The following is a 13486-nucleotide window of genomic DNA, read 5'->3' as shown; positions in this document are numbered from 1 at the left end:
AAAAGAAAAATCAAGGGATATCTATTTCTAAACATATTAAAATGTCAAGTATTAGTGCGTGAAAGTTAAAATATTAGAATTAGTATTAAGTTATCCATCATTGATTTCATATAATGTTGATGGTACCTCTCTCTTGTAATCATTACATCTCTTTTTTTCTCAACTAGTATTCTCACATAGAAGAGAGTTTCTACTTAGAGACTTAAGTAGCTTCTGTACATCGATTGGAGGTCATAAAATTAGAAAGTTTCTTTTCAGAAATTGCTCTTGCCTGTTATAGATAACCATTCCAACAGCACCAAACTGTTCAAAGAGTTACTATGCCTCTTTCCTAGAAACGTGGTAGCACAACACTTCTTTCCAGTGATCGCTCCGGCAACACCATGCCTCTTTCAGTCACTGCTCTAGTGGATCCTGCTGCTACTTCAGCCAGAATACAAGCCAATATTCCAGTCTACTCTTCCAGGAGATTCAGGCAACTGAAAATTCTTAAGATTCCAGTGTCCAAAACTTTTTGAATAGTATTTCGTTGGGAACTTCTCTGCAATTTTCCAGCAGCTTTTCAGGCAACTACAGCATTAACAATGCAATTTAATTTTGGGTTTTTCCAAATAAGCAAGCTCAATTTGATCTCTTCCCAACTTGAGCATGATGGTCCATACTATTGTGTTTCTTTTTGGTTGTAACGATGGTGCAAGGTTAGAACGTTATAATGATAAGTCAATATGAGTTTTCTCTCTTGCCAGTAAACATAAGATGTAGAGCCCATTTGGATAGGCTGAAAAAAAGTGGCTTTTAAAAAGTTCTTTTGAAAGTGCTGAAATTTATTTTAAAAATAACCAGTTACGTGTTTGGATAAAAATGCTGAAACTCTAAAAAAGTTATTGATGTGTTTGGTAAACAAGTGTTTTTAAGCACTTTCTTTTTGTCAAAATGTCTAAAATACCCTTAAAGTTGTTAATAATATGTAGAGTTGATTATTATTAATTTTTATTTCTAAAATGATTCAAATTAAAATTAATATATATTTTAATTCAGTTTCAATATAAATTACTTACTCTCTCTCTCTGTCTATATATACATACATACATACATACATACATACATATATATATATATATACTAATTTCATGAATGACTATTAAATTTGTGCGCTAAAAAATCTTTTTTTTTTATTAAAAGAGTTTAAATCAACAAGCAAAATATATATATATATTACTAATCATTATAATTACATTAATAGATAAATAGTTGGTCACAAATGATACCATTTGCTTGATAAAATGACTCTTAATTGGAAAATATATTACTCGTTGATTGAGTAATGACTATATCACTATTAAAACATTGTCGAATACGAATGTTGTGTCGTCAAATATAGATGGATCATTCACTAATCGTTCATGAAGTTGTATATCTTCAGTGAGTGCTCTCCATATATCTTGGTTGGTGAGTTATTTTTTTCTTAGAAAAATTCATATGTTATACAATAATAATTGTCCAAATTTAAAATAATATATTAAAGAAGAGAATAATACATAAAAATTATATTTCATAAATTAGAAGTTGCATACAAAAGTAGTACTAATATGGCTAGAGTTAAAGGACTACACAAGGGTAATTTTGGAATAAGGGAGAATTATGAGGGACAAAAATGTCTTTTACTTGGTCAACCTTTAATGGCTTATAAGCCAAAAATAAATAAGTAGGGAATGAGGTGCTTTTAGCTTTTGGCTTTTAAAAAGTCAATTTTGAGTTTTTTTAAGCAATTTTTAAAATTGTCAAACACTCACAAAAATAAAAAAAATTTTAAGCTTACCCAAACGCCGTCGTAGATTATATCTCAAACCCATAAATAGGTATCGGCATTCACAATTAATGTCAAGTAAGCAATACATCTCTGTCATTGGTTCAACAGCAAAGGTAGTACAACAAGGTGCACAAATGTATAGCAAGAGCACGTCACGGGTTCAAATCCCACTAATGGAACCTAGCCTAGTATTAAAGTGGGAAAGAAGAAGGACAGAAGGGCAGGTCGGGCACGTTATTAACTGAGTTCCAAATCTGTACGTAGTTTATTTCTCAATTATCAAATTAGAAATTAATAAATGCATCTCCTCTTCTCTCGTAATTCACAAATTTACTTTCATTTTTTAGTTCACTTGAGCTTTCCCTTCTTCTTTTGGGGGGGTGGTTGTTGCAAACAGATCTAGCATAAATTTTCTCACTACGTGTGAAGCCCCATGCATTTCTATAATTCAGACTAATTTCGAGCCCAAGGATACACTTCAATCAAGCCCAAGTCCCGCGAACACCAACGGGTAAAACAAAGTCGTGGGAACTCTTGAAACTAACATTGGTATAGCTTGGAATAAATTATAACTCCATGAAATAAGTGTTAGAATTAATTGAACGAATCAATGTTATTGGATTATGTGGGGGATAGTTATTTATCAATGATTGAGCAATGATTAATGGAATAATCATTTCACCAATGATTAGTGCCATTGAAACTTTATTGCAACAAAAAATGAGATAAAGACACTATTACCCCCTTAAACTATAGCCGAAGTTGTTATAACACACCTAAACATCACGGAGGTCCTAGTACCCTCCCTCCGCCCCCCAAGAAAAAAAAAACTATTTTAAAGTGTATAAATACGTCATTCAGTGTTGACGTGGCACCACAACCCAATTCAATTAGTTGTGGTGCTATACATGCGCCTCCACGTGTATAAATGTTTTTTAAAAAGTTTTTTTTAGTTATTTATTCTTATTTTCTTTGTCTTATATTTAAAATAAGTCAATACACGTATTTAAAACAACATACCTAGTGTATTCCCACAAAGTGGGTCTGCGGAGGGTAAAGTGTACGTAGTCCATACCACTACCTTAGATAAAGTAGAGAGGTTGTTTCCGATAGACTCTCGGCTCAGGACAGAAAACAGTATAATCAAACAAACAAATGAAAAACATAAAAGCACACAACAAAAATGGGAGACACATCGCTAGATAATAAAGAAAACAATACACCCACACGGTAATACTATAAACCATCTATTCGAAATCAAAGACATCACCGAAACACCACAAACAAGCAACTACAGTCATAGTACACCCTTGGTGATGGATGTTTTTTCCTGACAATTAATACTGTTGCATTCCTCTATACAATTTTCTTTACACCAAAAAATAAAGACATTAAACAACTCCATTTCACATCATCGATGGACTTGATCTTGTCTTCAAAAATCTTCCATTCCTCTCCTTCCATATTGACCACCAAATGCACGAGGGTATCATCCTCCATGATTTTTTCGGTCTCTACCCCCCCCCCCCTCCATCTAATCCAGCAACTCATTAGTTATGCGTTCAGGCATGATCCACTTTGTTTATGTGAGGCTGAAAAACAAGTTCCAAATCTGAGTGATGATTGATGCGGTACATTTAGGATGAGGCGCCTTCATGTATGTTATTTGTAGATGACACAGTACAAACTGATGAGACGTGAATCAAAGTTAATGCTAGGTTGGAGGTGTGGCGACAAACTCTGGAGGCTAAATGGTTCAAGCTGAGCAGGACCAAAGCAAAGTATTTGGAATGCAAATTCAGTGAGGGGTTGCATGAGGCAAGGGTAGAAGTGAGGCTTGACACATAGGCTATCCCAAGAGAGACGGTTTCAAGTATCTTGGATCTTCACTGGGACATCGATGATGATATCACAAATTATATTGGTGCGGCGTGGATGAAGTGTTGACTTGCCTCTGGAGTTTTATGTGATATGAATATGGTAAGTTTTATAGGGTGGTGGTTAGACCGAAGTTGTATTAGGCAGAGTGTTGGTCAATCAAAACCTCCCTTGTTCAGAAGATGTATATTGCGGAGATGAGGATGTTAAGGTGGATGTATGGGAATACCAGGTGTGATAAGACTAGGAATGAGGATATTTAGGATAAAGTGGGAGTGGCCTCCATGGTGGATAAGATGAGGGAAGCAAGATTGAGATAGTATGGACATGTGAAGAGGCGAGGTATAGGCGCCCCAGTGAGGAGGGTTGGATATAGTAGGAACGGGGAGAGGTAGAGGTAGGCCAAAGAAGTATTGGGAGAGGTTATTAGACAGGACATGGCGCTTTCATCAGGATATCGAGGACATCACGGTACTACTTCGCTATCGGTCACTCAGGAGTATTTAGCCTTGCAAGGTGGTCCTTGCTGATTCACACGGAATTCCACGTACCCCATGCTACTCGGGTCAGAGCGTACGCTAATGATGCGTGTAAGGGTAGAAGGAAAGTAGGTATGAGTGTTGTCCTGCTTTTGAGGGGTTAGGCTTATAGGTGTTTGTCATTGTACTAGATGTAGTATTGTAGTCCTTGCTTGTGATATCTAGTATAGTTTGTCGTTTATTGTGTTTCGATTATTGCATAATTTTACTATTGATATTTTCTCTTTCTTGTAAACTTCGCGTTGTTTCTCTTGTTAGTTGCTATATTTTCTCCTCCGCTTCCTTCTCCTTTGTACTTGGAAATTGCTATACTTGAGTCGAGGGTCTTTCGGAAACAACCTCTCTACCTCCCACGAGGTAATGGTAAGGTATGCTTACACTCTACTTTCCCAAAACATCGATTTCACTGGGTATGTTGTTGTTGTAGGTTTGTTAAATGGACAGGATGCTCCCATTGTTTTTCCATCTTGATTGCTAGATAGACTTAACCAATTGCGGAGAACAAGATGATTTACTGTGGAATTAAGCGTAGCAAGTATATTGATATCAGCATCCTTTATCATATCCAAAGCTTAAGTCAGCAATGTCAGAAAGAAAACAAAATCAAATTTCTATCTTAAACCTGACAAGTTTTTAACAAATAAACTCACTTCATCACATATAGTCATATTATAAAAATTTATGTTGTAATAGCAAATCAAATGGAAAATTAACAGTAAAAAACATAACCATATGCCATTCATTGCAGATAAAGGTGTGCGAAATTTCAATCATCGCTACAATTGGGATTTTTGGGTTATTGTCGGTAGCAGTACTAGGGGGGTTTTACTTTTTTATTTCTCTGTAATTTCTGAACCTCAAGTGTATAGCAGAAACATAGGTCTTCTTATGTTCAGATTTCTATTATCAATGCAACAGAGAGGAAGAGAGCAGGGAAAAGTCAAGGCTGTGCAATGCAAGATAGGAAGAGGAACGATCTACAAGAAAGTTGTGGGGCTTATACACTGAACTACGGGGGATCAAATGGTAAATAATTCATTCACTGGGAGATGCAGAAGACTTGAAGAATGCTATGAAATAACAGAGAAGAAAGAAAAGGGAACAAGTATAAACCCAGTTTCAAGAACTGATGTTGGATAAAACCGCTTGAAATCCTCTGCAGACTGATCTGGCCATCCAAGCGTACTGAAGGGCCACAATGAACTAAATGAAAAGAACAAAGACTTGAATCAGAGGAAGTCATAAATCAGCAACCAAATGGACCAAATAATGTGAAGACTACCAGTAATCTACTAAACCAGAAAACTAAATATTATCAATCCTACTTTAATGAAAACCAGAAGTAGAAAATTACAATAGTATCTGAAGGTTTCAAATGCATAAAATAGAAACAGCAATTAAGTAACATCATGATTTTACATCAGCAGCAAGAAGATAAGAAACAACACAGTTCTCTTGAGAAATAGTTACTATAGTGCTGATAAAAGATAAACTAGGAAATATCATTAAAGAAATCAGGAAATATGTTGAGAGACAACAACAACACACCCGGTGTATTCCCACATAGTGGGGTCTGTGAAGGGTAAAGTATACGCAGACCATACCACTACCTCAGGTGAAGTAGAGAGGTTGTTTCCGATAGACCCCCGGCTCAGGAAAGATAACGGTATAGCAAAAACAAAATATAAAAGCATATAAACTAATGCAGTATGCAAAATAAACTAACACTGCTAGCTAATAATAGAAACAATACAACCCAAGATAATACTATAAACTATATATTCGAAATTATAGACATCACCAAAACACTACGAACAAGAAACTCCAAACACAAACACAGTACTCTTCCTACTGTTACAGACGCACTCCTACCCCCTAACCCTCTACCCTAATCCGCGTCCTCCACAGTATGTTGAGAGACAAAGATGATAAATGAGAATATAAGAGAAAAAGGAAAATCAACAATATAATGTAAACAAAATTGAAAATGAGAACACAAGTTAGGACTTATTGATTAACATTGGCCCCTAATGATGCTGAATAGAGCTGACAAGCTCATAGCCAACAGTCGACAAGTGATCAGATAAGACTGACTTGGGTTCTGAGACAAATAAGACAAGAATAACAATCTGAATAGGCAATATTAGACCTTAAGTATGAAAACTAATTCCATAAACCTTGAAGATGCATGGGAGACAGATAGACATAGCTAAGACATAGCTTTCAATTGTAAATTTGTGTCAAAACATAGAATCCACTTTGTTCAAAAGGAATGGATTTTCTAGTCTAAATAATTAATGACCACGTAGATCCATAAAAAAATATCCGAGTGGAGTTTAAGGGAAAAAAACAAGTTAAACAAACAACCTTGAAAACCAGGTATCAAGAACATCTGGATCCTGATATATTTCGACATTTTTCCCATACTTCTCTTGGGCTTTTGTGAGAGCTTCTCTGTGACTCCTAGCAACAATATATTCATCTGCAGTGTCTTTTCCAGAAACATACCAAACAGGTATTCGGTGTCCCCACCACAATTGTCTGCTTATACACCAATCCTTGATATTAGAAAGCCAGTGCTTATATATCTGCAGTGCATCATCAGAAGTGGGCAAATGAAAACCTACTAAATTTAAGGTTGACAGGCAATGAGGCTATTTTCAAGCTTTAACTTTTGGTGCAGCTAAAACTAGATTACCGTATAAGTGAATACATCCTGAAAAATACCGAAGTTTCATTTTCAGACACATTTTAACTTGGTCTACCAGCATATTTTAATGCTAAGAGTATCAATATGATTTACATACCTTCTCAAATCTTTCGGGCATAATAGTCAATTCTCCTTTTGACACTGCTTCAAGTGCCCTCTCAGCTAATGGCTCCATCGCAACGAACCATTGCTTACTAACTAGAGGTTCTATAATCTGAAAAAAGTGAAGTGAGAACAAAGACAAGATGAAGGAATTCTTTACTATTTACCACTTCCAAAAAATAAAGAGAAGAGCATAAGAGTCACACTTCTCCACCGCGCTGGGACCTAGGAACTCGTGAAACGTGAGACTCTTTCTTTACAGCCAAGCCCGTCTCCTCAAGATCTGACCAAAGTTTCTTTCTTGCCTCAAACCGGTCAAGGCCACTGCACAAGTAGAATAATCATATCCAAAACAATTTATAATATTTCAAAAGCCAACAATGCTCCAAATAGGAAATATTTTATTACTTACGCATATAGCCCAGCCACCTCATTTAGAGTCCCATCTTTATTCATCACATTAAGTATAGGAAGACCAAGCTTGCGAGCGAGGAGGTAATCATTATGATCATGTCCAGGACTTATCTTCAAAACACCAGTTCCAAAGTCTTTGTCGACATACTGTTAGAAATCATGCATACTTTGACAACCTTACAATGCTTCAGAATGCAAACTCATGTTTCAATATAAAAATGTATAGTTAATTATCAAAATATCCTTTACTTTTATAGGAAAAATTGACACCCGAGCATCTAAACCATCCACACTGACGTGCTAAGCGGTGAAATAATCTAAACCCAGGACATATAAACTTCTTTCGAAACCATTATATAACCAATGTGAGATAAGTTCTCTAACACCCTCTCTTACATGTAACCCCGTTCCAGGGTTTTCATGTGAACTGAAGACTTCATTTTTATGCTTTTTTACCCTTTTAAGAAGAGCGAAGAAGCTCAACAAGAAGAAGGCCTGGAGAAGACTGCAGAGCGAGTGGACTCGTCAGGCTAAGAAGGGGGCCTGGAAGAGAAAGTGTAGGCTCAATAAGTTGAAGAGTGAGCCTTCATCAGAAAGAGAATGCTCGGCAAGCTACAGAGTATGTTTGGAGTAGAGTTAATGGCTCAATAGGTGACTTGAGAGGAAAAGCCGAATACAATAAAACAGTTAGGAAAGATTACAGGCTTACAAAAATTCGGTCCAGATACCGCTGGAAAGAATCTGATGATCTAACCCAGCACTTTAAGAAAACAAGTTAAGTATTCAGGACCCTGTAAACCCCATTGGAAAATATTGTGCTACTGGTGGCAAAATAAATTCTCCAATGCAAGCCATCATAACTTTGTATGACTTGTCCTCCAAAAAGAAGTACAAGAAAGCGGCTAAGCCTGGAGGAGAGCAGATAGCAGAATAGGGGAAAAAGAATTAACATGAGAAATGGTCAAAGGAGGACAGCCACTTGTATGGCTCTGGCATCAGTGCTTGCGTCAAATTTCAGAGAAACAGCTAGTATGTATGGGTTGACAAGATTACAACTTTGTGACTCATTCCTCTAGGTGAAAATTCACCTACCATTAGATATTACTTCATATACCTTCAGCTCTAAGAGAAGTCATGCTCGCAATTAGCCTGACTACAGAAGCAGAAAGTTTGCCCTACCTTATCAGAGATAATTGGCACATGGCGCCCAAATGTCAATGGCACAATAGTCTGCTTTCCCACATACTTAGCATAACGTTCATCCTGAAAAACAGCGTCAACAATATATAAACTGCAGATTCACATCGAAAGGGATTCCATTTTCTTTGAGGAATCATTTAACCCTATAAATGGAGAACAGTAATACAAGAAACAATAAAAAATACCAACTTCTCTAGAGTTAAAATCTTCAGACACGTGAAGACATACAATGTGTCAATATAGACAGTAAGCAAAACACTCCTGTTCATTTTTCTTGCACAATAAATCATCAAGCCAGCACATAGAAATGTGTGGATGGACATATTAACGGCATGCGTAAGCAAAAAATTTCTACATTCTCGAATGGTTAAATTTTGTGGAGGAAGTGAAATCTTATGACGCAATATTCGTGAATGAGAAACTCAATCTGCAAGCTATCACCACCAAACAATTAGTGAGACAGCACATAATGTTTGGGATACTCACGATCACGAATTTTTAAGGATTCAAGCTTGCGTTTGTAGAGTTTAATCCTCGACAGAGGCAAGCGAGACTTATTTTGCTCAACATAAACTTCTATCATAATGCGCTTAAACGGCATTCATCCTCCAAGGCTTACATCACTTTGGGTTGAGGTCTACCAGACCTTTTCTATGACTTCCAAATAAGCCCATAATCAGACTTAAAAAGCATAAAGAGGATAAACCAAAAGACTAGTTCTTTTAGAAACAATTTGATCCATGTCATGTCTATCATTAACTTTGTCACTGGACATAACTGATGCACTGTCTTGTTCTCCAAGTTAGCTCAACTTTTCAATGTCTGAAATACTGTTAAGACTGACCATTAACAAAGAAAACGTAACAACTGGACAACTACTAAATCTCCATTCACTCCATATTATGTATCTCAAACCACTTTTTGGTACCATAGGAATGTCTCGTACAGGAAAAAAAGATGGTAGTGCAATTGATTGACAACTAATTATCATGGGCATAGGAGAAATTGGATAATTAACAACACCACACAGATACCGACTTCTTTTCTTTTGATATGGTACCAGACACATACCAACTTGATTGTAACTTAACACGCACACGCCAAGAAAAAAATAGATTTGTGGATTCTGAAGACTAGATCACAACAATATGGTCTTAAATCGTCTGTCTTGATTCATATCTTGCATTTTGGTTCCTTCTATAGTATGTACTTAGATATTTAAGAAAATTAGTGCAAGTAAGGGGATTGAATTTTTGTCATATGTTCGATAGTATAGAAGGGATGTGTAACCATGAGGGAGTGGCAACCCAAAAAGGGATGATATTATGGCAATTTCTGATTTGTGCAGAGGACAGAAAGAATCCACTTATCCACCATGATACCAGATTGAAAATTAGTCTGAGTCACAGTTGGCTATAGCCACTTACCAAGCTGATCCGTTTTTTATGGTCATACCACTTCCACAGCTTAAGGGGAGATGCCTTTTGCTCGATATATATGCCTCAGAGCTTTCTCCTTCCATGGAAAAGAAAAGGATGCTTAAAGGAGAAATTTGGTCATACTGCTAAACACAACCATGGGAACATGAAGTGGTATTGAGGTTTATCAAGCACAAAAAAAATGAACAACCCCTTTTGTAACTGATAATGAAATGGACCTTGGGCCTAACTCAACCCCAAAAGCTAGCTCATGAGCGGAGGATTTCCCAAGACCATATAGCCCAAGGACCCTTTAACCCACTGATGTGGGCCTCCAACAGTAACAAAAGAAAATTCTACTCATGGAAAAGGATACACAAAAGCAGGATATACCCCAAGAAAGAGTTTCGTTAAAACAAAGCCCTCCAAACATGCCAAAGACTGGATAGCATGACCCATGAAAATAGTGTTTTACGTTATACCACATAGAAAGAAAGGAGCATTACTACATTCCTGACACAATCATAGTGAGAGAGATGCTAATTAAATATTCTGGTTTCGGGTGAGACCCTATTCAGAAGCACCTTAAAACAGCCAGTAAAGCACCCCACCAGAGAATTTACCATTCCGTGAGTGACTATATCCCCGATGATTAATACACAAATCAAATGTGAAACTAAAATCCCAAACCACATTTCTCCATGGATTCATCTCAACTTTGATATATTTTTATTTTTTTCTATTTCTGATGCTTTTGACCCATTTTTAAGATGGCTTGTATCAGGACATACACTTGGCTATCACAAGTGGACTACCTTGATAAAGTACGATTTTGTTTAAATTACAATTTAATGACAATGATTATTGGTTGATGAATCACAACAAAAAAGGATGGCGGAAAGCCACAGAGCATTAACTATGCATTCACATCACAAAACCAAAGGATTGTTGGCACTTGAAGTCACATTTACACTTTATTGAAGTGTTTCACTGTCTCATCTAAAAGCTTTTAGACAGTGCACACTTAACTAATCAATGTCTCAAAACGCCCCATTGATTGTTGGCCTTAATTTATTTTTTTAAGAGCCAAGCACATCCAAACTCTTTTTGAAAATGGTTGGTGTTGAGAATTGAACCCAGCACCTCTGTCTGCCCTTATACCATAAGAGGAAGTAGACCTAACTCAATTTACATGGTATCAGAGCCGAACTCATCTCAATTCCTGGTTTACCTGAAGTTGGGTCCCCATATTATGTTGTCAAAGCTTCAATTTGCAGGCCAAGACATGCAGGAGGTGTTAAGTGGTCCCACATTTATAGTAGAATGCGGAATTAATCTCCTTATATGATCTAGGCAATCCTCACCTCTTGAACTAACTTTTGCGATTGAGTTAGGCCCAAGATTCTACTTATAACATGGTCAAAGCTCACCCCATTTCAATTGATAAGTTACGTGATGTTGAGCCCCCACATTATAGATTTCAAGCTCCAAATGTCCAATCTTGAGTGTGAGAGCGGGTATTAAAGTCCCACACACTGGTGTGATGAGATTGTTTGCTTCCTTATATGGTCTCGGGGCATTTAAAGAAAAGGATCTTGGACCTAAATCAACCCCAAAAGCAAACTGATGAGGTAAGGATTGCCCAAGACTACACAATGACCCAATTCTAGATACCCAAACCGGTTCCAATTCTTAGTTTACCATATATTGGGCCCCACATCATATTGTTCATGCTTCAAAGGTCCAATCCTAACGTGAAAAGGGTGTTATAGTCCCTTATCAGTTTAGGACTGTTTGCTTACTTCTATAGTCTTGGGCCATGTAAAGCAATGAACCTTAGGCCTAACTCAACCCCTACAAGGTAGCTCATGACGTGAGGATTGTCCAAGACCATAAAAGTAGACTAATTTCACATCCCACAATGGATTTGGATTTATAATCTTGTGTATCTTTATATATGCACAAACATCAGTTTGGATTATTAAAATAGAGAAGCAAGTGCCGGACAATCCTCCCAAAACCAGTCCTTTCAAACCACAAGTCGCATAGTTTGGGGCGTCACTGACATTTTCCTGTAAATAATGATGCAACATGGCTTTCACAAGTCTCAAGAAATTAAATTTGTTTAGTTGTTCACATTAAACCAACCTGACATGTTTCCCTACTAGATCAACTTTTCACCAACTTTAGAACTTTCACCTCAATACCATTAAGGCCTTAATCATCATTTGCAGTAAGATTGTTGACATATGGAGTACTTAACCTACAACAACATACCCAATGTATTCCCACCAAGTGGGGTCTGCGGAGGGTAAGTGTACGCGTCCATACCACTACCTCGGATGAGGTAGAGATGTGAAGTACTTAACCTAAAACCTCATTTTGATAGTGACAAACCTTTTTGATAAGGTAAAATTTTATTGATAAAGGTATCAAGATGGTACATCTATAGGGATAGCTACAATGCGGGCAGGCGGGTTACGACGTTTGCGGGGGCGGGGAGGATCAAATATTTTAAGAAGATCACGTGGGACGGGGCAAGTTCGCTGGTTGGGAAATTTTTGCCTCAATGGTTTCTGTAAAGTCGAAGGTTTGCTTTTCTTACATTCAAATTTGCTGTCCCATGGCATTATTCAAATTCAGTTTTGGAAAATACTTTGCAATTGAACTTTTCTTATCTGTTGGCCTTTCTTATCCTACTTCCTTCAATTAATTAATTGTAATTTTAAGATTAAATATAGCAAACAAGTTTTCGAAAAATTTCTTAATGTAAAATAGTTGTCTGATGAAAATAAGGTAATAGGCTAAATCAAAATACTAACATATGGACCAATTTTAACTTCCTATTGTGAAATTAGTGTAGTATATTAATCTAAAAAATGCACCATTGACAGTACCATAAATCAATCAATATTTTTAACATAAAACTCCGATTATATATATATATATATATATACGTCCAATCTATGGTAGAAGAGAAGGTTCCGTCGGAACAATTATTTATTTCAGTTCAAGGTTCCTCGTCTCTTTTTTTTTTTAAGAATAAAAAAAGGGGGGAGGTTGTGGGGAGAAATGACAAGAAGATATTGAAACATAAATTTGGAAGAGATGATGGAGGCAGGAGTTCATTTTGGTCATGGTACTAGGAAATGGAATCCTAAAATGGCGCCTTATATCTCTGCAGAGTGTAAGGGTATTCATATTACAAATCTTACTAGAACTGCTCGTTTTTTATCAGAAGCTTGTGATTTAGGTTTTGACGCAGCAAGTAGGGGAAAACAATTCTTAATTGTTGGTACCAAAAATAAAGCAGCTGATTCAGTAGAGTGGGCTGCAATAAGGGCCCGGTGTCATTATGTTAATAAAAAATGGCTTGGCGGTATGTTAACGAATTGGTCCACTACAGAAACAAGAC

At 36.7% G+C, this 13486-nt stretch overlaps 1 protein-coding gene across 2 annotated transcripts in view; it reads right to left on the bottom strand.

Moving 5' to 3' along the window:
- LOC107863740 (valine--tRNA ligase, chloroplastic/mitochondrial 2) overlaps window positions 1-13486 on the bottom strand; it is an 85048-nt gene that overhangs the window by 33643 nt on the left and 37919 nt on the right. For both annotated transcript variants that reach the window (XM_016709850.2, XM_047408307.1), the window contains 6 exons: window positions 8633-8716; window positions 7452-7600; window positions 7246-7363; window positions 7035-7151; window positions 6595-6815; window positions 5341-5430 (listed from right to left, as the gene is read on the bottom strand). In XM_016709850.2, coding sequence (XP_016565336.2) covers window positions 5341-5430; window positions 6595-6815; window positions 7035-7151; window positions 7246-7363; window positions 7452-7600; window positions 8633-8716 — 779 coding nt within the window. The remainder of the gene's footprint in view (window positions 1-5340; window positions 5431-6594; window positions 6816-7034; window positions 7152-7245; window positions 7364-7451; window positions 7601-8632; window positions 8717-13486) is intronic.

The sequence above is a fragment of the Capsicum annuum genome, chromosome 3, assembly GCF_002878395.1.
Source record: "Capsicum annuum cultivar UCD-10X-F1 chromosome 3, UCD10Xv1.1, whole genome shotgun sequence".
Lineage (NCBI taxonomy): Eukaryota > Viridiplantae > Streptophyta > Magnoliopsida > Solanales > Solanaceae > Capsicum > Capsicum annuum.
The sequence above is the reverse complement of the archived record's forward strand: the minus strand, read 5'-3'. Positions and strand labels throughout refer to the sequence as shown.